Source organism: Heteronotia binoei, chromosome 2, assembly GCF_032191835.1.
Source record: "Heteronotia binoei isolate CCM8104 ecotype False Entrance Well chromosome 2, APGP_CSIRO_Hbin_v1, whole genome shotgun sequence".
In the NCBI taxonomy this organism is placed as follows: Eukaryota; Metazoa; Chordata; class Lepidosauria; order Squamata; family Gekkonidae; genus Heteronotia; species Heteronotia binoei.
In genome coordinates, this window is record NC_083224.1 from 78,789,263 (window position 1) to 78,813,356 (window position 24,094).

A 24,094-nucleotide genomic window follows, 5' to 3' on the forward strand; every position below is an offset into this window, starting at 1 on the left:
TGTGTTGCACTGAAATGAATATACATTTACCTGATTTACTAATCTGCAGCTCCACAGAGTGACTGAACAGAAGGTACATCAGGGACAACTCCCCCGCCCCAATCCCTCATGCCACAATCCATATCTATAATAAGAGTTCTGCATGCCAGCTATTTCCAAAGGGAACTGTGGAACTCCCAGCATTTTGTCTTGATCTGGGTAAGCATAAGAGCTGGGGAAAGGTGAGTTACTGGAGAGTTACAAAGAAACATCTAAAAACAGTCAGCGGGTGTCAAAGTGGCCAGAAGAGGTGACGAAGGCAAGAAAGTAAAAATGTGAAAGGGTCATGGTCTTGTCAGAAAGACAACAGAGGAATGCCCTGCCATTTTGAAAGTCTAGTACATTCCTTCAGGAATATGTATTTTTAAGCAAGCATCCACTTTGTGAAGTGCTGGACAAATATTTTGCTTGCTGGAGGTGGGGGGAGATCTCCACACTGTGCTCCTTCCAAGTAACAGCTTAGTTTTTGTTTGTTTTTAAATGCTGAAGTGTTGGTCCCTGGAATGATTCATATGGCACTAAATGGAGTTTGTTAGTTTGGGATGCATTTGCAATGGCTCACAAATGATCTAGAAAGTTTCTCTTAATTATCTTTCAAATGAGAAAGGAGGGGTGATTTTGGGGTAGGAAGGAACCCTCCCCCTGGTCTTATTCCCTCCCTTTCACTTCCTGATCAGTTACAGGTCAGTTTACTTGTTAATGAACCATGCAGTGCATGTGTGTGTGCATTATAATACAGGAATTGTCCAACTTTTGGGGGGAAGGGGACAAGAAATCCTTCTCCATGTTGCATCAGCACCTTTTGTCTCTCTTTCCAATTGAAAATGCAAGCCAATAAGTCTGTTCTATCATTTGTCTTCTTGATGTAATTCCGCCTTCTGCCAGCAGACAGCGCAAGCTTTCCACCTAGAGACTTGTTTGGAGCAGATGACTAGGATATTGTCAAAGGACAATTTCAGTCTTAAAAGGGCCACCTAGATGTGATTGAATATGCTATGAGACAGAGGTTTTAAATCAAATGGAGCATTTCTGCAGATGGAATGATTTCTATCCAAAGAGCATGACTTTCTTGTTTCCCCTTCCTATGGCAGCCCAAAGGGCCCCTCAAATGCTGTTCCTGGGGGACAGGAGGTCAACAGGAACACCATTTCAAGGGTGCATTGGGAGTGGGGAAGCAAGACAGTGATTCTTCATGGGCAGAAATCCTATCTATGAAATTCTTGCTCCTCAAAAGTATTGGGAGAGATAGTATTGAATGCAAGCATGTGTGCACAAACATATTTATAAGGCCCCTGTACTTTTAAAAAACTGTGATCTTCTACATGACCCCACCCCCAGACAGCACCCCTCTTTACATCTTTTCACATGTGGCTACTAAGCCCCCTCCAATGACTGATCAGTGACCATTCAGCGGATTCAAACTATCCCCACACAATTACAGCTGCTTCCACAAGGGTAGAAATGCTTGAGACATGGAGGGACGGAAGAGAAGCCTTCACAGTGCATTATGTATCAATTGCAGGAGGATTTGTGCATGGTAAGCAATCAAGGGACTTGCACAAGCAGCTGCTAAAATGTCTTGGGCTGAGCACTGAAGGGGGAAAAAGAATTTTCAGAGATGTCACACTCTCCACTGGTTCACGTAACTAGTGACATAATGAGAACACTACAGTAGGCATCTCCACTCAAGAGAATTCTCAGCTTCTCACCTAGAGATCCCTCTAAGACTCTAAGTCAGCTTTCTGTGGCTGCAGAGTGCCCCCTCTTGCTTTGTACACTGAGAACTGGCAAGCAAACAAGTGCAGGAGGGAAATGGGTAGTGGCGTCATTTACAAACTGGGCCTGGGCTGCCAAGGGTATAGAGGGCCCCTCTGAGACCTCCGTTGTTATTCATTGAAGTCCAGAGCTAAAAATGGCTCCATGGGAATTTACTGGCAGGGCCAGTGGGAGTAGAAAGAAACAAACACAGGACAAAGTGAAGTGAGGGGGGAGAGAGGCAGAACTGGCCAACATCCGGAATGAACAGTGAACAAGTGTTCCACCCAGACATTTGGTTGCAGCCAGCTGAAAAGCCCCAGAGAGGTTGGCTGAATGATGGCAACTGTGTGGCTACTATAGGGTGAGGCAGCTGGCCAGGCTGCCAACAGGTGAGGGCTCGCTTCCGATGACTGTGCACCAAATGTTTGCAGAAAGGAGAAAGACCAGAAGCAGCAGACTTTTCCACAGATCCTTTTCCACTCCTGAATGCGCAAAGATTGGCATCAAACCCCCCTGAAGACCGGAAGGTTCTGTCAGAGACCATAGTCTCTGACTCTACTGGTCTCCATTCCAAATCACACTCCCCTCTGAGTCCCTAAGGGGTTTCTTCCCACACTGAATTGTAGGCTTTGGGACAGGCCTGCACTTTCATCCTGAGCACAACCTGTTGGATCTCTTCCTCTCCACCCATACCCATCTGTATAAATGCTTAAGTCAAACTTCCAGGTCTGGTGGCTGCCCTTTCCAGGGGTACATAAAATGCCCCTCCCTTCTCATGTCATAGAACTCCCCCGCCCCACCAGTACCCTTCCAATCAACAAATTATTTTACGCCATTAAGGGGGCAAAGGCTATCACCACATGCCGTTGGCTCCCCCCCTCACACCATTGGCTTAATCTGTGAGAACCACCAGCTCGCCATCACTCTTGTCCTCACCCTCGGAGTCCTCATCTTCACTGTAGTGGTACATCTCCCCATCAGGCACCGAATGGCTGTCTTCAGCCCCATCTCCTTCTTCCGGCTTCAGGCTGCGGGTGTTGACTATGACAGGCATGTTTGGCTCCATGCCACGGGGCAAGTAGTGATCCATCATGGGTGAGGCCAGCTGTGTCCCAACTGAACGCTGGTACATGAGATCTGAGGATGGAGATTGCACTTGATTGCCTTGGGGCCTAGAAAACACACAACAATGTAAGAGGGTTAGCCTCCTCCATCCTGTTCCTTCCAATTCACCCTCCTGGCCCTCTGAAGCATGCACTATCTCCCCACAAGGAAAGAGACACACCAATTTGTTGGTCAAAGTGTTTGTGTAGTGTTGTCATCTAGTGGAGAGAAGAGGAACAGATTAGCTGTCTGCCATGACTCCAGAGCAGCCAAATATTACTGGAAATCCTGTTTATTTCCAGGAAGGCTTGTTATGTCCCGTTAAATGCCAATTACTCCAATGTGATCCAGCAAAGCAGTTAATCACATGTATGCTCCCTTCAAAGTCAGTGAGAATATGGAGATACTTGAAGTTAATGCCCCTGGTTTAGCTAATCACCTGGGTCAGCATAGCACACTTGTGCTTTTGCCATCAAGATGAAATTGTTCAAGAACTCAAATGTTGGCCTGAACTTCTGGACCCCAGTAATGCTGTGCCACGGCATGCCTCCCCCAAAACCCCCCCCCCAGCATTTGCATTTCAGCAGCATGGAGCTCCTGACTCCAGCACCATGCTTGGGAGCAAATAGGACAAAGGTACAGGAAGCCTCACGCAATCAGGTAGCCCTGCCTGGCGTCCTGGCGCCGGTTCCTCATCAGTGCCTTGTACTCGCCAACACGGAGCCGCTTCCCTTCCACAATGCAGGTGCGCTTGGGGCGGGGCTTGTATTTGTAATTGGGATACTTTTCCAGATGCTGCCGGCTGAGTCGTGCCTGCTCCTCATAGTAGGGCTGCTTTTCCTGGTTAGACATTGATTTCCATCTGGAGCCTGCAAAGCAGATAAAAGGGGGAAAAGATGAGTAAACATAGCTTACTTACTTCTTGCATTTCTAGCAACACAGCCTTCATCCATCTTGCACCAGTTAAGTGCAACCCACCATGCCAAACTCATCCACCAAGGTCCAGGAAACCTCATTTGCTGTCTATTGTGGAACTTCAAAAGGCCGGGGATCATGAAGGACCTGGCCATGCTAACTGAGAGTCGAGAAAACTGCATTCACTCTGGTGGATCCAAAGTCTGAAGGCTGAGCTAGGCAAACAGCCTTAAATGGAATCCAAGTATCAGAAAATCTAGTTGTTGTTTAATTTACCTTCTTCTCGCTTCAAAAATGGCATGGACCAATATCGACAGGAGTATGTTCATGTATAAAAACTTTAACTAGGAATACGGTCCACAGGATTTTCCACATTTATGTTTATATTTGCACCTATTTAAATAATTCAAATGTGATAGCAAATGTATAATGAGCACATACACTGTTCGATATACCAGAAAATTTCATTTGAGATAAACAGCAAATTAAGACAAAAAGGTCATTTGCATACATTATATTACTATAAAGGAATGCACTGCACATTTCAAACATTGAATTAACTTTGATTGACAGGTGATGAGGAATCTACAAGCCTGAAACACTAGTAGGGGGGACATATGACAGGGCACAGGAGTTTTTCCTTCATCTTTTCACATCAACAAGGGGATCCAAGGCCATGGTCAGCTGGCTACCCACCTAATGCTAATTACGATCCCTCCCTCTTGTTGACCTTTCCCATCCCCTTCCTACACTGCTCTTTGAATTCTTCCAAGCACAAGGTATAGAGAGCAGGTGCAGTGGCTAAAATAGGCTGCCCTGCTGTGCAACTTGCATTCCCTGGGCTGGGTGACCTTTACTGTCATTCTTGCCCAACAGAGTGCGAAGAATGCAGACTGGAGTGATATGGACGGTTTCTCCCCAGCAGTAGATGAAGGAAGTAGCAGAGGAGCTATCAGGGAGAGGAGTACTCTAAGATTAACTTGGCTGTACTCAGAAACAAAACAGCCTAAGTTCCTAGTTAAGGCATGAGCTCTGCAACATCCCACAGAAGGAGCTGATAGAGTCTTAAAATTATAGAAGAGATTATACCACTTTTGACTGCAAATTGGGGGAATTTGGGGAAACTGGGGGATTTTTGAACGGTCCTTCACTCTAAAAGTTCCCCTAAAAGTGGAAAAGTAGCACATCTTCAGGGAGAATGGTTTCAGCCCAGTCTACTCCTGCTGTGCTAATTTCACTTTTCAGGGCAGTTATTTGAAGACAGAGGAGCATTAAAAATGGGGGGGGGGGGAATCTTGCCGTAAGAAATGGTGCAGTTCATTCTACCATCATTTGTGCAAAACAGTTTCCATTAGTGCCAGTGGGGTACTGGAAATGATTGAGTTCATTGCTATTGAGACAAAAACACCATTTAACTTTTTGGATTATTTTGGATATACTCTCTTGAAGCCAAAAGAAATGACAAACGGATATAAATCAACCTCATGAGTTTGTGTAGATTACCAAATTATGCAGTGTTGTATAGGTAGCTCAGAAGGGACATGATCTATAGCCCTGTCTTACCAGATCTCAAAAGCTAAACAGGGTCAGTACTTAGCAGGAAGACCACCAAGGAAGCTTCTGCAGATGGAGGTCATGGCAAACCTCTGCTCATTACTTGCCCTGAAAGCCCCTTGCTGAGGTTGCCATGCATCAGTTGCAACTTGATGGCACTTAACGTGTGTGTGTGCGTACACACACACTTACAGAGGTAGCCCAGTCATCATAAGGCCTCCTCAACACTCTTGGTCAACACGAGACCACAGTTCTTTGAAGAGGGAGTCCTCAATTATTTTAGCAATGAACTTTATTTAAATAAGCAACAAGAAACCCACAAACCCTTGCTGTGAATGCATTGCATGTTCATTCCCAGCAGAATGGACAAGCTCTTCAAAAACCACACCAGTCTCTTTAAATAACTAGCCAGAGGCAACGTTAGCTATGATGAAGCTTTAAGCCACACTATAGGAAATGTGCACATGAGTGAGTGAGCATCTTAGAGAAAACAAGAAACAATTCTGGGAAGAAGTGTTTTTTTATTAGCATTAGCGGAACAAGAAATCTACACTAGAACTGCAGAATTTATCATCATCATCTACCTGTGACATACCATGAAACAAGACAAAAGCACCTTAAGCTGGAGGTTTTTGCACCTTCCTCCGGGTTAAAATAGAGGTGTGCATCGTTAACCAGACATCACAATCCTCTACTTACTTTGTGCAGCACATGCTAACTTTCACTCCATGGGAGGTTTGAGAGATGGTTTCCCTGCTGGGAAGATTACTTTAACAGTGCACCCTTCATATGAGCCTCCTTTCATTATCCTTCCATTGTCAGAGTCCTGCACTGTCAAAATTTAGATAGCAAATACTATCCTTTTGGATATTTTTTATTGCAACAGACTCACAGTGCTATCCTAAGAACACTTTCCTGGAAGTAAGCCCTAGTGAACAGATGTGAGTAGAATTCCTCTAAAAAAGCTGGCTTCAGGAATTGTTTGCTTATGTAATTCTGATGATCACCAGGTAAAGTGATATTAATAAAAAGATTCTTTTCTTTCAGACCACAAAAGCAATGGCTACTGAAAGTTGGTATGCCAGGGCTGCTCTGCAATTTGCTATCAATGGTGCAAAAGAAACAAGTACTCCAGCATATTACTCCTTGATTTGTCCCCTCTAGGCCCTGTGGCTAACAGACTTGCTAACAGGAATAATGATCATACACTGGATCCTTACTGACCGGTAAATACAAAGTAATAACTCACAAAGTGGCTCAGGTTGCTACAGCTATCGCAAAACTCCAATGCTGTGTTGTCAATGCAAATGTTGTGTGTTGTCATGGCAATGCTTTTATAAGAAACTGAGATTTGGACAGTGCCTTTTGGTTGATTGTTTGTAGGGTAGATAACCCACTTTATTATAAATACACACGTTGTATGCTTCAGCACTAGATACTCTTTGCAGATGACAGCACTTGCTTTTTGCACAAAAATAGCTGTTCTGACCCTTTGTGTGAAACAATAAAATGGAATGGCTGGTTGGCTATTGTTGCAGTTAAAATTGTTGCCATCTATGACAGTGTGTGGCAATAAGAGAAAAGTATCAGATGTAAAAGACCACAGACTAAAGCTGGAGTAAGCAAGAAACATAAAACTGTTTAACTTGCCCATCTTGTAACATGCATAATGACTGAAACAAGTAGATATCAAACTGTAACTGAGGTACCTGATGCAATCCTTTTGAAATGATATTTGTACAGGATGCCTCATAATGATAACTGGTTAACTCTGGGTGCATTGGCTCCACCCTTCTACCCACACAAAATTGCTGGATAAGCAGCATGCAGTCTCTGTGCATATAAAATTTTTGTGAATAGACTCCATCCCTGATAGTCAGGAATACTACGTTTCAAATATTCACAATTATGGGGATAGCACTTGTGTATGCACACTTTGTACACCCATGGATCCCATGCTCATATTCCAGCAGTTGCACATAGGCAGAGAATAGGCCCAACATATTCATTTCTACTTTCCATCTGAACATACTGAAATTTATATGCATATGTCATTTGAACAGAACTAGAGAGAAAAGTATATATGGCTTATTGCTTGCCATTAAGATTCAAGTATAGATTCTAGAGAAATAAAAATAAGTTGCCTATCACCATTCCCCCACAAATTCATGTCAAAAACAATTCTCTTTTACACATACGCTCAATACTGCCAAACTGTTTCTTAGAATCATAGAGCTGGAAGGGACCTCTAGTGTCATCTAGCCCCACCCCCTGCACAATGCAAAAAAATCACAAATGTCTCCCCCCCACACACACACCCAGTGACACCTGCTCCATGCCCAGAAGATTGGGAGGTTGGGGGGTGGGTGGGGAGGAAGAAACCTTGGCCAAGCTGGCCTCAAGAAAATTGTTTCCTGACCCCAAAGTGGCAAACAGCATTTCCCTGGGTGTGCAAGAAAGGGCCAAAAGAACTAAGCACTGATACAGCCCTTCCTGCCCCACCCCCTCATGATTTGTCTAAGTTCACAGAATCAGCATTTTTGTCATCTAGCCACTGTTTAAAAACCTTCAAAGAAGGAGATCCCACCACCTCTCGAGGAAGCCTGTTTCACTAAGGAACTCTAACTGTCAAGAGGTTCTTCCTAATAATTTAGGTGAAAATACTTTTAACTTAATTTCAACCCATTGGTTCTGGTCCAACCTTTTGGGGCAACAGAAAACAACTCTACACCATCCTCTATATGGCAGCTGTTCAAGTACTTCAAGATGCATCACTCTCAGGTGTCTCCACTCCAGGTTAAACATACCCAGCTCCTCCAGCCTTTCCTTGTAGGACTTGGTCTCCAGACCCCTCACCATCTTTGTTGCCCTCCTCTGGACATGTTCCAGCTCATCTATATCCTTCTTAATTTGTGGTGCCCAAAACTGAACAATATGCTAGGTGAGGTTTAACCAGAGCAGAATAAAGCAATACCATCACTTCATGTGATCTGGACACTATACTTCTGATACATCCCAAAATTGTAATTGTCTTTTTAGGTACTACATCACACTGCTCAGTGTATGGTCTACTAAAATCCCTAGATCTTTTTCACACATACTACTGCCAAGATAAGAGTCTCTCTCATCTCTCTTAGTAATCACAGTCATCCTTTCTAAATGTTCAAGGACTGACTAACTGATGATTTGTTCTAAAACTTTTCCAGGTATAGATGTCAAATTGATGGGTCAGTAGTTTGCCAAATCTTCTTTGTTCTCCTTCTGGAAAATGGGGACAACATTTGCCTGCCTCCAGACTTCTGGCACCTCACCTTGTTCTCCAAAAATTCTCAAAAATAATGAACAGAGGCTCAGAAATTTTATCAGTGACTGTTTGCAGTATGCTTGGATGCAATTAAATCTGGCCCCGAGGACTTAATTTCATTTAAAGAAACTAGATGTTCGTGTATAACCTCTATGCTGATCCTAGGCTGCAACTCCCTTCGCTCATCATGTGTTTTGTTTTTGCCGTGTTGAGCATCATTTCCCTTGCAAGAGAAGAACTGAGGAAAAATAGGAATAGAGCAGTTCTGGCCTTTCTTCATCACCTGTTACAATTTCACTTTCCTGTCCCCACAAGGGGCCTATAATGTCCTTTCTCTTTTTCTTACTTTGAACATTAAAAAGAGCCCCTTTTTGTTGTTTTTAGTATCTCTTGCTAGCCTAAGCTCATACTGAGCTTTAGCCTTCCTTTTTCTCTACAAGCACTGGTTGTTTGTATATATTTATCGGTTATAAGACTCTCCTTCCATTTCCTAAAGAATCTTTTTTATTTCTCAAATCTTTAGAAAGCTGTTTATAGAGCCACCTTGGTTCTTTAAGCTCCTCCCATTTTTTTTCCTTCTCATAGTTGTTGTGATTGTGCCTTCAATGTTTCGCTTTTAAGAAACTCCCACCCCTGCTGAACTCCCTTCTCCTTAAGTATTTCTGACCATGGAATTGTACCGAACCTAACTTTTTTCTGTTAAAATTTGTTTTTCCAAAGTCCTTTCTGTATGTCTATGTACAGCTTTTTCTTCCCCCAGGCTGTAAATTCCAAAATTACATGGCCGCTACTATTCAGGGTGCCCACCACTTTTACCTCATCAACCACTTCTTCTGTGTTGGTAAGAATCATGTCCAAGATAGCAGATCCCCTTGTTTCCCTCTCCACTTTCTGGAAAATGATGTTGTCAGAAAGACAAGCCAGGAATTTATTTGACCTTTAATTTTTAGCAGAGTTGGACTGCCAACAGATATCTGGGGAATTGAAATCTCCCATGACCACTGTGTCCCTTCTCTTTGAGAACTTTGTAATCTGTTCTAGGAATGTTTCATGCAACTCCTCTGCCTAGCTTGGCAGACCAGACAGTTTCATTAAATTCCTTCTTCCTTTATCTGCCCTAGATGTTTTTTGCTGCCTTACCACTGTGGTTATTTTGATAATGAACAAAACCCTTTTTGCCAAGTCACCAAGGGTTCTGCAGATAACCATGAAGTTTGATAAAAATGGGTGAAGGCAGTTGTGCCTTCTGCAGATTAACACCTGATTAGCACCCAGTAAACCTCTTGATTGGTACATCACTGGAGCTATACTTGATGGCTACAGTCAGCTGCTACAGCCAAACTAGCTTTTAGAGCTCATGTGCTAGGCGTATTTAGACTTAGATGATGTTTGAAATAGAAGGTGTCCCATACTAGAGTTCCCTGCTTAGTCACTGGCTCCTTGGATGGTCCTCATCTCAGACTACTTTCCACCAATCCTCAGCAAGTGATTCAACCTCAGCATAATATTCCTGGGCATGAGTCTTTATTTCCCTCTTCTTCCAGAAACAGGCAGAGACTCTGAGCAGTAAGACGCTGAACAACCTTGCTGCACCTGGATCGTTGCTACCGACTTGGGCTGAGACCTCCTGGGCAAGCAGCACTTCTAGCTTCACAGATTGTCCCTAGGGTAAAAAAAGATTCAGAAGTTCTTCTCTAGGCTTGTGCTGAGCCTGAGATTCACGTTGCTATCTTAAGAACAGGGCCACAACCACAGCTATATCTATAGCTCCTACAGAAGCGCTTGTCTTTGTTTCCTCTGTTCATGTAGATTTATCTTCATCTTCTTTCTTTTTTTTCTCTTCATTTTAAAAAGTCTGCATTCACATCTGTTTATGCATTCAATTGCACTTCTAATCAGTTGTGATAGATGGTCATCAGACAGAGATGAGGATTTGCTTTTGTGTTTTTAGACCAGCTCATGGCCTGCTGGTAATCTGCACAGGATTAACAGTAATTCCTTACCTGAAGGTGCATGGGCCTAGCAATATGCCCAACACAAACACCAAGAGCCACTGGGGAACAGCACTAAAGGTGGTCTCTGTGCACCTGCTTACCTAGAATCTTGCTGATGCTTGAGTTGTGCATATCTGGGAAGGCCTGCAAGATCTTGCGTCTCTCATCTTTGGCCCACACCATAAAAGCATTCATGGGACGCTTGATGTGGTTGTTATTCCTGGATTCAGGGAAATGCCGTGAGCCTGTCAGATGACCACCAGTGAAGAAAAAGTGCTTATCAAACACAACCAAATAGTTGGAGGACAACTCTCATATTCCAACAGAACCTTGCTACACTCCAAGTCATCTCCTCTGTGTGTTCATGTGCTCTTCATGACTGTTTTCCCCATTTTCCTTTTTCCACAGGCACTCTCCCTACTTTTGTTCCTGTAGCATCTGGAGTTGTGGCATTCAGTGCAGGTGTAGCTTCTCACAACATTACAGTGTTATGATGAGACAAAGTGCATGTGATAAAGTTCATTCTTCTACACAACTATTAAAAACATGTTACCCACACCCTCATAATAGAATATACAGATGCCATAGGAGTGTCTGTCCTTAACAGCACTGTGGAGAAATATTCAGCCAGTCACAGTAGTTATATTTACTTGAGAGAACAACACTCAGTTTTAAAGGCAGGCTGAAATATTGGGGATTCTGTCAATATTCTGTGCACTCCACCCTTCCCCACTACTTGAGAACTTGAACCAGTTGATAAAAAGACCCAGAGCTCATTCAGCAACATAGTAAGAAATTCCTGTGTTTTCTGAAAACTTAACAAAGAACATGACACAATGGGGATTTGACCTATCAGCTCAGATGCTAAGAAGCTGTAGTGCTAGTCATGGGCTCCTGGCACATCTGCATAGAAGCATCCATTTATCCAAACTGAAATAATATATTTGCAATAAAGGTTTTGCCCTTTTTTCTCTTATCGAGCTAAGGAGTCAAGAAGAAATTGTCATTACCATCTCCATCACAGGTTAACATAGACTCATCCAGCCTCTGCAAAGAAGTTTCTTCCATCTGTTCTTTTGCTGGAGAAGAATCCAAATTGACATGGTCCTGAAAGTATATAACAAGGTGGGTAATAACAAGTTACTAGGGCAAGAATCATTGAAGAACAGAGTAGCCATGAGACCTTCCATAGAAGCATTTAACAGGATTTATGTTATGTCTGATATCTTATGTTTGGATAGGCCAGAAGTGAATAGCTCCATCCAGTGTTCCCTCTAAGCTGAATTAGCATGAGCTAGCTCACAGATTTTTAGCCTGTAGCTCACACATTTTTATCTTAGCTCAGGAAAAATGGTCCCAGAGTACAATAATGTATGCAGTAACTCACAACTTTAATGCCAGCAGCTCACAACTTTAATACCAGTAGCTCACAAAGTAGAATTTTTGCTCACAAGACTCTGCAGTTTAGATGCTCCATCTAACCTTCCAGTAATAAGTCCTTAAATGCAGTTCAGTGAAATTCAAGAGGTGCTCCTTAATTAGACAACCAACGATCAAACAAGAAGCAGCAAGCATCACAATGTGCAGGGCAAGAGGACTTTGGAGAAATTATTTGGGATATACCACATCCTGTGAGTTATGGGGAACATCAGAATGTTCAAAGAAAAGCCCACTAAAAGTACAAGGAAGACACCAACAAGCAAACTGATAGCTTCTGTAGACATTTCTCTTAACAGCCCCTAGGAAATGAGAAAATCCTTCAAGAACTTTTTGAACCATCTTGCTGAATTCCTGAACAGGACAAGAAATCTCTTTTTTATAAGATATTTTAGAACAGGGGTCACCAGTGTGGCTATCTACACCTTTCCTGGAGTCTGCCAGGAATTTTTATAAAGTGGGTGGAGCCAGGTGGGGCTTTTGCTCAGCAGGACTTCTGGTTGGCCGATGCAGATCTGATGGACTGTGAAGATTTTTAAAAAACAAAACATTGCTTTGGTAGCAGCTGTCGTCACAGTACAAAAATCTTTATGGTGTGACTGAAAGCATGGTATGTGGTCATTATATATATACACACACACGCACATATATACACACACATACCTACACACACAGAAAAATGCCAAAAATTTGGTGTGATTTAGAAAACACTACATTCTAGTAATTTTCTCTTCAGATGACAGAGCTATTCCAACAGATTTCTCTTTAGAGTTGCTCTGACAGACATCTGAATTCTCACTTTTGGTATTTTATGCAGAAGATGTCCCCACAGTGTTACATTTGTGCCCAAATATAACCCAGCCTAAAGAGATTTTAGGTCCAAGAGTGGTACTCACCTTCCTATAGGGGTGATTTGGAGAGCCATCTATTGCTCTGCTTTGGTTGTGCAGAAGCTGCCGAGCATCTTGGATTGCTTTGGTTATAGCATCTCCTTCTCCGAGGAACCCTGAAAGTTTTTTTAAAAAACAAAACAAAAAACAAAAACCTCAGATGATCAAGCAGCAACATCTAATGCTTCTGCAAAGATCCTTAAGCTCTCAAGAAGTTACTTCTAAAAGAAAATTATTCTCCTTGCAAGTACTCTCCATCTTCAAGCACCCTGTGTCTGATTTTCAAAAAGCACCAGTTAATCCTTCCTAGGAGACATCCAAAAATTTTCTTTTATTATCAAAAATGAAAAAATTCTATTACTGTGGGATCACAGTTATCATGAAGCTGAAAAGCAAGCTTCCCTCTAACGGAAAATGCGTTGGATCACAGACTCTAAATCAAGTTTTTCAGATAATACCTTATGGTTCTGCACTTACAATTTGAATGAAGATTAAAATCCTCATTGTGAATATTTGGAAAGGAAAATCCATATTTGATTTTGAGTTAAAAAGGCAAGTAATTAATATTTAGTGATCTTGACTACGTGCCTACAAACAACAAAAATAGCTTTCCCATGGTATCTTTCAATCCAGAACCAAAATTTCCCTATGTAAGTAAGATTGGCTTTTCAGTGCAACAATAAAAATCTAGGAAAACAATCCCAGACAGAATCTTTAAGGATGTCTTATTTGGACCTTTCCTAAATTCAGGTGAGTGAAATTGTTTACACATACATACAAATAGTCCATGATACCTGGCAATGAACTTGCAGTTCTAAGTAATCTGCATGAAGAATTGTTTGAATGCTGGCTAAGAGCACAGAGCATGGGAAATCTCCATGTGCTTACCCAAAGGTAGGTTGGGAGGACTGGTCTGCAACTCCTGAGAAACTCTATGGCTGGGAGTGAGAGACTGACAGCTGCTCTTTAAACTAGGTGAACTGGAGGCATTGCGGAGCTCAGAGCCTTTGGGCTTAGCTGTTAAGTTCAATGGCTGTGAAGATTCCTAAAAAAAGGAAAGGGAGAAGAGGAAGAATAGAAATGTACCGTAATGCTATGAGGGTTTGGGAGCCAACAAGGAAGACAGTCAAAGGGTTATACCTGGATCTGCAGGTGGCCTGAGCTGCCAGGTCTCTTCAGTGAAGGAGGAGGACTGTGTAGAAGCTGCATGGGGTACTCTACTGCAGATGGCACACAAACAGAAGGACTGGGGATTATGAACAAAACCAAGCATATACACAAATCTGTCTCTCAGAAACAACTTTCAGGGAATCATGATATTTACTTGAAAAACTAGGGAACCCATATTATGCTCTGAGAAATATGCAAATCAAACAGATCCACACAAAATTAATTTGTCCTGCACCAATCACATTTCCCCAGTTTGTGTCCTTGAATGCTTGGGGAAAGTCATTTCTTCTTTGCACTCTACATGTCTACCAGAGCAAATGCCCAGCGTACCTTTGAACAAGACTGTATTAGTTCATAGTTTCTGCAGAACAATTTCTCTGGCTATAGGACTGACACAATCCCATGAACAACTACAGAAAACCATCCCAAACAGAGAACTACACAAAAGTACTGAGGTAAATTGTGTCCCATTACCCATAATTCCATCATTTCTTGGCCTCTTCATACCTGGTTTGCAAGGGATTGGCTGTATAGGAAGTGCCATTTGAGTGTCAGGGGAGACAGGAATAGGCTGGTGGCTGGGAGGAAAGGCTGGAATCATTACATAGGGCATGTTGACCTGCTGAAGAGAGGAGCAAGAAAAGAAGGGAAAAGTACAGGTTACCCAGACAGGCCTATCACCGATCTGCTGGAGAGTGTTGCAGAGGGTCTAACGATCATTATACTTTTCACCCCATTAGCGCAGTATCAAAGCATTACATTAGATCATGTACCCTTCCAACATTTTGAACATGGAGGGTCAAAAGCATCGCTCTCCACACTGCAATGGGAGGGAAAGGTCAGACAATGTGTGTACATTTAGCTTTTCTGAGGGATATGGAACTGAACACAAATATAGCTCTTCATATGTGCAAATTAAGGCATATCTACACAAATGGTTGGATCCACAGCTTCGCTCATCTTTCCCACTTTCCCCTCCTTTACTTCCTTCTGATACTGATTATGTTGATTTCTGGAGTTATGGGATCTTCATGGAAAAATAACTGTATGTCACTGGACTATAGTGAGGAAGGGGAAGGGAGCATGATCATTCAACCAACAGCTTTATCACAGCTTAAATATCATGGCTGCTAACCAAGGAAACACAGAAAATGTGGTTCTCTGAAGGGACTAAAACCTCTCACAAAAAATTCTGAGCATCCTTACAGCACCAGAACTTTGAGAACTTTTTAAGAAAAAGCAACCATGGTTAAACTAATGTCAGACCAATTTAAAATTCATAGATTCATAGACAAGCAGATACCAACCAGATCTATCCTCAGCAACACATGTTCAGAGGAGTATAGATTCTGAAGACAGAGGTTTTATTCAGCCACAATGTGTTAGACCTCTACTCTGTAAATTGTCTAGTCCCCTTTCAAAAGCATCACAGATCTGTTCCTGTTCAACCTTGTCTTCTGTCCTTCTAAAAAGGACACCAATTGCTTGTAGGTTGCACAACTATTTAGTATGTCAGAGTCTGGTTCATTACTCAAATTAAACAGGCAAATTGTTCTGCTAAGAACTAACTTGCACCTGGCCACTCTTTTGATGTTCAGTCACACAGTCGGGTTTGACTCTTTGCAACCCCATGGACAAAGTCACGCCAGGCCCGCCTGTCTTTCACCATCCTCCGATGTCTGCTCAGATTCGTGTTAGTTACATCAGTAATGCTTTCCAGCCATCTCATCTTTTGCCATCCCCTTCTCCTTTTGCCTTCACCTGGCCACTCACACAGACTCCCATTCAATGGGAGTCTTCACCTAGCACAAACACAGGGTTTTTTTGAGTCTGTGTACCTGGCCACTCACACAGACTCAAAAAAAGTGTGTTTGTGCAAGGTGAAGACTCCCACTGAATGCATAATTTTTTAAAAAATGCATACAAAAACTCAAAATATGGTTTTTTTGTTAGATTTCTAGCCCTGCCCCCTGCACAGCAGGCTCAGGATGAGTAACAATTTTTAAATTTAATGTAATGTTTCCAGTCTTGCTGTGACACAACTACTCTAATCATCCAGGGAATCAGTGACGGAACACAACATTAAACTCCTGTCTCTGGATTTTCAGGCTAATTCTTCTGATTGAGCTAATCTTCCTTTCTATAAAAGAGGAAAAAGAACTCCCTTTTACCTGGATCTGCTGCTGCAGTAGGTTGATTTTGTGTTGCTGCTGGATAAGCTGTTGCTGTTGCTTGGCAATCTGCAAGAAGGAAAGGTGATGAAAAACTCTTGGCTACTGAGCAGTCTCTCCAAGCAAAATAGCTCATCTCTAAAAGGAGGTCCTAAGTCATCTGGTTAGAAGTAAAGCAAGGCATGTCATACATGCAGGAGTCAGATTTATTTATTTAGGACACAAGTAGTCTGCCCCATATATGTGTGATAAAAGGCCACTGAGCACATACTCAAATTAATCTGGTATGTAAAATAGAATTGTTTAGGAGACCACTTTTATAAAAGTTATAGAGCTATATTATAATACAATGATTCAGGAAGGTGTTTTTATAAAGACAACGGGACTGTGGACTGTACCCCTATGTGTAGGATGTGTTACCCTGCTCTCAGTGCATTGTTTTCTACTTGTTATACCATTTTCTAAATTGTTTAATACAGAATGTTTACATACTTTATGCAGATTGCTGTAATCATAGACCCATTCAATTGCCTATTAGATGTCTCATCCTATTGAGTCCATCAATTTACACTACATAATTGCCTTGAGACTCAGTGGAAAAAGTGGTATGTAACTATAGTAAATAAATAAAAAATGTTATGAGAAAAAATGTCATGTGCTACAATGTTACATCAGAACTGTGACTGAAAAATGTCAGGCACTACTCTAGTACCTAATCCTAAAATCTATAATTCTGACATCTGCAATAAGAAATTTGTCTTCAACTTTCTACATAATCACATTTCATGAAGTTAACTCTCACTCTTGTTTGAAAAGGCTCATGATGTGAGATGCCACAGGCTTCTTTGACTCCTCTGGAATCCTGGCATTTAGTTTTTTTATGAAGTTGACAAGTTTCTTGTTCTTATTAAAACAGTAAATTCTAAAGTATGCTTCAGGAGCAGACAACTTGTGTTGCGCTGAAAGCTGTATTGAGCTTACAATAAATGGGAGACAGCAGTTTGCCTGCATACCATGTCTGCAAATAGCAATACTTTGCTTAATATTTTCAGAGCTGTTAAAATACATTCATCCTTGTTCTTCAGTGTAGCTATGGGAAGTGGTGGGGGGAGAGTATTTTCATTGATAGCTTGAGATGTTTTTTCATGGTGGTGTTGAGGAAATATGGCTTGAACATAAAGGTGTGAAAATCTCAATGTCTCTGCTCAGAGCAACCAATAAACCTTAATTCTGGCCTGTCTTTTAGAATTTTCATTTCGACATGAGAGATTTAGGGCACCATTAGAACCTTGCTGTGGGAACCCCAGTCCTACATATACCCACAAATCCATTACACAACAGTATACATCATTTATTTTGTGTTGATGCATGAGTCCCATTCTAGACACTGATTTGGCTTCTGTAATAATGCATTCAATGTTTACAGTTATTAGGATAGCAATTCCCTCAGACTTGTTTACCCCAGAATGAACAGACATTCTATCTTTAAATTACTTGTCCTTATTCTGTTTCTTCTTTTATAGGGCATGCTATTAATCCCTTTTGCCCTGAATTGACAATTAAGTCCTTATTCAAGACCACTTAAAAGTCTCCAAAGTTCCAACCTACTTTCCCTGCCACCTTCCAAGGAAATATTCCAGAGGCTGGGAAAATAAAAGACAGTCCCAAAGTGGGGCCCTCTTGCCTGCCTACCTGTTCCTGTTGCTGCCTGGCCAACTCCATCTGTTGCTGCTGCTTCTCAAACAGCATAGCTGCCATGTTCTTCTGCTCTGAATGGGCTGTCAACAGCTGGTCCCGCAGGGTGGACAGCTGGTTAATCATGACCAACAGCTGCAGTTCCTTCTCTGCCAGGCTTTCTTGGGTTCCTGAGACAAGCAAGAGAACAAGCAGCAAATAGAGACAGTTGCTGAAATCAAGGGCTGCAATGGTTTCTTGATTGTTTAGATAAATTGATTTTAAACATCTTTTGACTGATTAAAAAAGAATTTCTGATTGATTAATCATGTAGCAGATTTTTTTTAAAAAAAAAATTCTTCCAATGCACTTGCATACAAAAGCTGTCAGTGGGAAGCACCATCTTAGGAGAGTCAATATGGTCTACAACTTGGAATGGGAAGTCCCAAGTTCAAATCCCCACTCTGTCATGAAATTTGTTAGCTGAATCTGGGTCAATCACTCTGTCTCTTACAGGATAAAATGGAGAAAGGAAGTTCTAGATACGCAGTTATAATGTCATGGGAAGATGGGCAGAATAAAATGTGAAAGACAGAAGAGGCATTCCTTCTCATGCAGGAGAGAATGCCCTCTCCAAGACAGTTATGTGCTTGACATGTGAATGCTCTTTTTCCTGAGAATTATTCTTCTAATTTCATTAAACCATTGTTTTATTTTGCATTTAGATATATTTATTCAGGTTTAATTAAACTTTTAAAAACTCAATTCATTAACTAACTGAGCAGGATATAAATATGACATTCTAAATAAATAAAATAATAATAATTCCTAGTGAAATCTCATGTGATTTATAACTAGCTGAGGCCTGAAAAGTTATCCCTCATTAAATAATAAACCACAATACTCACAAGAGACAACACCTAATAATAAAGTGCCATGTTTTATATTTTATTGCTTTTGCACCCTCTGTAAACTCTTTGGGCTATGGAAACATGCATATTCATTAGGACTCACTATTTAACTCTGTTGTACCTAGGGCTGCCAACTTTTGTTTGGAAAATTCCTGGAGATCTGGGGGCAGAGACTAGGAGAGCAGAGTTTGGGGACGGGAAGGGGCTCAAGTAGGGATGTGATGCCATAGTCCACTCTCCAAAGCTGCCATTTTCTCCAGGGAAACTGCTCTCTACAGTCTGGAGATCAACAGTTCCAGGAGAACTGTGGTTCGCACCTGGAGGTTAGCATTCCTTGCTGTACCATACTAGAATTGCTCTTTATGCATGGCATGTGCTAGACCACTGAGCAGTCTTAGCCAGCTTTCATACAAATAGCTTACCTTTCACCTCTTTGGAATCTGTTGGGCTTTTCCCCAGAAGCCTTTCTTTCCAGTCACTGGACAGTAACTTCTCAATGGTCGGCATTACTGTTGCAATTTTATGGTGTAGCATGCAGAAAGGTTAGAAGTTTGAAAAGAGAAAAGTGTAAACAATAATGTAATAATAAAGTGGTATAGCACAAATATTAGAGGAGGGCAAAAACCTAGGATAAATCTCATAGTGACCAAAAGAGTCAAGGGAACAGTTAACTTAATTCTCTACTTTGTTCCTAATCAGTTGATTGCCCAGAACTGAGAATGAACACATGCAACAGGTCACTCCATAAATGCTTCCATACATCTCCTACAGATGTGCCAGCCTTTTTTCATTTTTAAAGGCATTATGTTTTACTAGATGGATGGCTTGTTTTGATTCAATATGAGCAAATCACCACAGAGTTGTCAGTGTAACCACATCAATTTAGTGCAGCTACAAATATAGTCCAATAAGAAAGGAATATAACAATATATTATCATCTCCTCCATAAATACTTAAAGCCAATAGTATATCTAGCCCAGACCATCTCCACCCAGCTTATTTGACCTGGATGCAAAACTGTGGGTCTTTCCCCTGCTTTTCCACAGCATCATGTTACATTTATACATCTCTCAGGGTTTCTCTGGCTTTATTCGGATATTTCCAAACCTGCTTTGCTGTGAAGTTTTTGGAAAGCAGCAGAGTAAGGATAGCTGCTGTGTGGGTAGGAAAGATCAAATTTTCCCAGCCCTGCTCACATGGCAGCCATTTCCTCTGCCTAGTCCTTAGAGAGGTCATTGGGCTTTTTTGGGGTTTTTTAGCTGGCAATGGAATATTGGTATATCATTGGTATATCACTGAAAGCCAGTTTGGTGTAGTGGTTAAGTGTGTGGACTCTTATCTAGGAGAACCAGGTTTGATTCCCCACTCCTCCACTTGCAGCTGCTGGAATGGCCTTGGGTCAGCCACAGCTCTCACAGAGCTGTCCTTGAAAAGGCAGCATCTGTGAGCGCTCTATCAGCCCCACCCACCTCACAGGGTGTCTGTTGTGGGGGAGGAAGGTAAAGGAGATTGCAAGCTGCTCTGAGACCCTGAGATTCAGAGTGAATCCAATACCTTCTTCTCATCATCTTATAACAATGTAGTGATCTGCATCAGGTTCTCTGAATTCCCAGATTTCTTTTTAAAAGAACAAACTAAGTCTTTAACCCTACAGTCTTTGTGGAGATATAAAGAGGAAAGCATATCTCAGCAACAAAACTATCTTAAAAATGAAAGCTGAGAATTCAGAGAATCTGATACACAGATTATTATATCAATATTCAATTGCTAGTTAAAAAACTGGAAAAGCACTGGTGGTGTGCTTGGAGGGGGGGGTCTGCTGGCTGCGGGGGCAGCGTTGGTTGCCCCAGGTTCTCAGGGGCAAGGAGGGACTAGGAGGGAAGGTGGCTGGAGGGGGCAGGGCAAAATCAGATGTCACCCCCAGTCCTGTGGCTAAGGGCCTGGGAGGTGGGAAGGAAAAGTATGGGGAAATTTGTCATGTGGAAGCCTGCTTCTGCTTCTGCTGCAGTGTATCAGAAGCAATGGAGAAGTGTATCAGCAGCAATCAAGCAGCAATGGAGAAGCTGCTTCTGCTGCAGTGTATCAGCAGCAACGGAGAAATCACACAAGCTTGCCCCAATGTGGAAAACACCCCAGTAACATTTATCCCTGTTCCAGCAGCATTCCAAGGAACCTTACTCAAAGTCTTTCCCTGTCTTGCAACTTCAGGACCTTTAACTAGAGACATCAAGAACTGAATCTTGGGAGCTGGAAATGCAAAGCATATCTTCTCCCACAGACAATGGCTTTCTGCCAGAAATTACTGAAAAAAGGAGAGGTGGGGCTGGAGGGGATAGAATGATAATGTCTATCAAATGTCCTTCCTACCTTCTTTGAGATTCTTATTAAAATCCAAGTTTTCCTGATTGCTGACTACTGGCTCAAATCCAGGGTTCCTGGAATCTAATGACCTGCCCACTGGAGATCCAGATTCCTGAAAGACAGAGAGCTGTTGTCAATCACAAGTTTTCAGAAAAAAATTTAAAAAGCACAACATATATGTTGATCTCAAAGCCTTTCTTCTGCGCAGAACTTTCCTGGTATCTTCTGGGAAATCAGCTGCTGATCTGTTCAGTGCATCATTTAGAAGCTAAGAAAATAATGGAAAGATTTCACTTTTCATAACAAAATGAAACCTTTCTGAAGGGATGAAGGTCAAGGCCAGATGTTACAGTGTCTGCAGGTCGGACCCGTGGACATTGATGCTGCTTTAGAGAAGTATTTGGCCATTTAAAAATGCTGTGAGGGCCCAGTCCTAATCAAGCCCATGGCCCCATGGATTCAGGTGGGTAGCCATGTAAGTCTGAAGTAGCAGAACAAAGTTCAAGTTCAGTGGCAACTTTAAGACCAACGAAGTTTTATTCAAGGTATACTTTGTTGGTTTTAAAGGTGCCACTGAATGTGAACTTTGTTATTGACATTGGTCTTAATATGCCCAAACTGCAGCAGAACAGCTAGATTCAAGCAGCACCTAAGAAACCAGCAAGATTTTTGGGGTATGAGCTTTAAAGAATCATAGTTCCCTTCATCAGATAGTTCTGACTCTTGAAACCTTTACCCTGAAAACCCTGTTGGTCTCTAAGGTGCTACTGGACTGAAATATAGCTGTTCTGCTGCAGATCAATATGGCTGCCGCTCTCAGGGACCAAAAACATAGTAACCAGGTTATTTTGTAACAAAGCGCTGGTGAGCCACATTTTTACCATTTTTATTATGACAAATTTTAAGACCTATCTTTATGGATGCATTCTAATGGAACATTGAAGCCTCATTGGGGCTATGGAGATTTTTTGAGGGGTGGGTGGGTGGGTGAGATGGCAGCTTAGCGCTGGCTCTTTAGAGACAGAAAAAGTGAAGAGAGTCCTCTTTCAGGGCCAGGAAGCAGGACAGAACCCAAGAGACTTTGTCACACCTGCGGGAGGGTCTGAGAATTGGTGCCTTCACTCTGTGGAAGTGATGATTTGCGTGGCTTGTCAGAACCAGGTGTAGTGCTAATTGCCTCTTCTTGTGTGGACTGGTAATAGCTCTCGTTTTTCTCTTCTGTTTTAACAGTGCAGTTCACCATGTTTCCAGCTCCATTGAGCTCCAGCTGAGGAGAGACAAGGCTCCTCATGGACATCCTGCAAGGGGAACAAAGGAGGGCGAATAGAGCATTGAGAGAGAGGGAAAGAAGGCGAGAGAGAGAGAGAGAGAGAGAGAGAGAGAGAGAGAGATTAACATGATGAAAGGGAGACAGACACACTGACTTTCCTCAATGCCAAAGACTAACAGACAACTTTTGAGTCAACTACCATACAATTCAAATCCAATACACATTTGGGCCCCCTGAGAGAATGTATTTATTTATTTAAAAATAAACCCACACTTTATGATTTATTTAAATTTAATTGCCAGCTTATCAAAATTGAAAAGAAATAAAGCTATAATAAAATTAAAAATCTAGGGAAAACCCAACACCTAAGTAAAACCAACATTTTAAAAGCATGTTAACACCCCATGTGCTTTTCATTCATGTTTCTGAGGTTTCAAAGGGAAGCATTCCTATGCATCTTTTCAGAGACTTCATCTCAAAGCCCTGGTCCTACACCACCAAAGGGTTATGGTAAATTCTTCCCACTACTGATATTGCTTCTCTGATAGATGATATGAGGAACAGGTCTTTTCCACCAAATTGCTCAGAGTATAGATGGAAGGTGCCTGATGCAGCAAAACCCTTGAAGCTAAGAAGATCTAAACCTGGCCTCTTTACACTGCCCAGAGTTTCATGAAGGAATAAAGGTGGCATGTAATAAATTATCATCATCGTCATCATCCTGCCCTACCTGCAAACAGACTCAGGGTATGTTACAACATTAATTAATTCTGGTGTGACCAATAATGATGCTAAGCCTGGAGACTAACCAGCAATAAGAACAATTGCAGCAGAATGGGTTGAACAAATATAAGCCACTAACTAGGAGATATGTGGTAGCATTTTGCACCAGCTGGGTCAACTTGAAATGCAGCCCCAAAAGGTCATCACCTTGACTGGCATACAAAAAACAAAGAATGCAAACAAATGGCCAGGATTTGTTGTAAGAGACAATGACTGAACCAGGCATACATCATAAACACAAAGCAAGAGAGACATGCAGGCATTCTCTGAGCATGGCAGAGTCTGTGCACAGTGCCATGCTCTTCCTCCCTAGAAGGTGCTATCCATACAAGAAAAATATCGCTGATGAACTGTCCCATCAGAGATAACATGTCTTGGACCAGCAATAATGCTGTAATTTTCTGGTTGTGCCAAGACAGAACAGTAGAAGGAGCACAAAGGGTTTGGGGCAAGAGCAGTCACTGTAACTGGCCAAACGCCACCATCGCTGCCACTCAGAGCACTGGAAAAGCACAGGGCAGTAATTACATAACAAACAAAGCCTGTCTCAAGCTGTGAATTAATCAAACTGCTGAAAATAAAACCTTCCTCTCAGGAACTTCAGACAAAAGAAATGAAAACAACAAGGCTGGCTGGGTAATGAAAAGCCAGCACACTGAATAGGGGACAAAAGGAAGTGGAACAATAGGGTGTTGGACAAAAGCAATAAAGTAAAGGGAAGTGTGACAGCTGAACAATGGGGCACTGTGCACGCCAGAG

The 24,094-nt window shown here is 42.0% G+C and overlaps 1 protein-coding gene across 3 annotated transcripts in view; it reads right to left on the reverse strand.

The window, feature by feature from the left end:
• Positions 1 to 2,609: 2,609 nt before the first annotated feature.
• SOX13 (SRY-box transcription factor 13) overlaps positions 2,610 to 24,094 on the reverse strand; it is a 73,082-nt gene continuing 51,597 nt past the window's right edge. Inside the window, exons 2-14 of one of the 3 annotated variants that reach the window (XM_060231389.1) lie at positions 22,373 to 22,580; positions 21,289 to 21,394; positions 19,344 to 19,430; positions 18,029 to 18,201; positions 16,337 to 16,405; positions 14,673 to 14,784; positions 14,136 to 14,215; positions 13,884 to 14,040; positions 13,002 to 13,111; positions 11,679 to 11,775; positions 10,770 to 10,913; positions 3,554 to 3,770; positions 2,610 to 2,969 (exon numbers count right to left, since the gene is read on the reverse strand). In XM_060231389.1, the coding sequence (XP_060087372.1) occupies positions 2,690 to 2,969; positions 3,554 to 3,770; positions 10,770 to 10,913; positions 11,679 to 11,775; positions 13,002 to 13,111; positions 13,884 to 14,040; positions 14,136 to 14,215; positions 14,673 to 14,784; positions 16,337 to 16,405; positions 18,029 to 18,201; positions 19,344 to 19,430; positions 21,289 to 21,394; positions 22,373 to 22,579 (1,839 nt within the window). In that variant the 5' untranslated portion in view covers position 22,580 and the 3' untranslated portion in view covers positions 2,610 to 2,689. Of the gene's footprint in view, positions 2,970 to 3,553; positions 3,771 to 10,769; positions 10,914 to 11,678; positions 11,776 to 13,001; positions 13,112 to 13,883; positions 14,041 to 14,135; positions 14,216 to 14,672; positions 14,788 to 16,336; positions 16,406 to 18,028; positions 18,202 to 19,343; positions 19,431 to 21,288; positions 21,395 to 22,372; positions 22,581 to 24,094 lie in introns of those variants that run through there. The other 2 variants (XM_060231388.1, XM_060231390.1) reach the window with 2 other exon arrangements.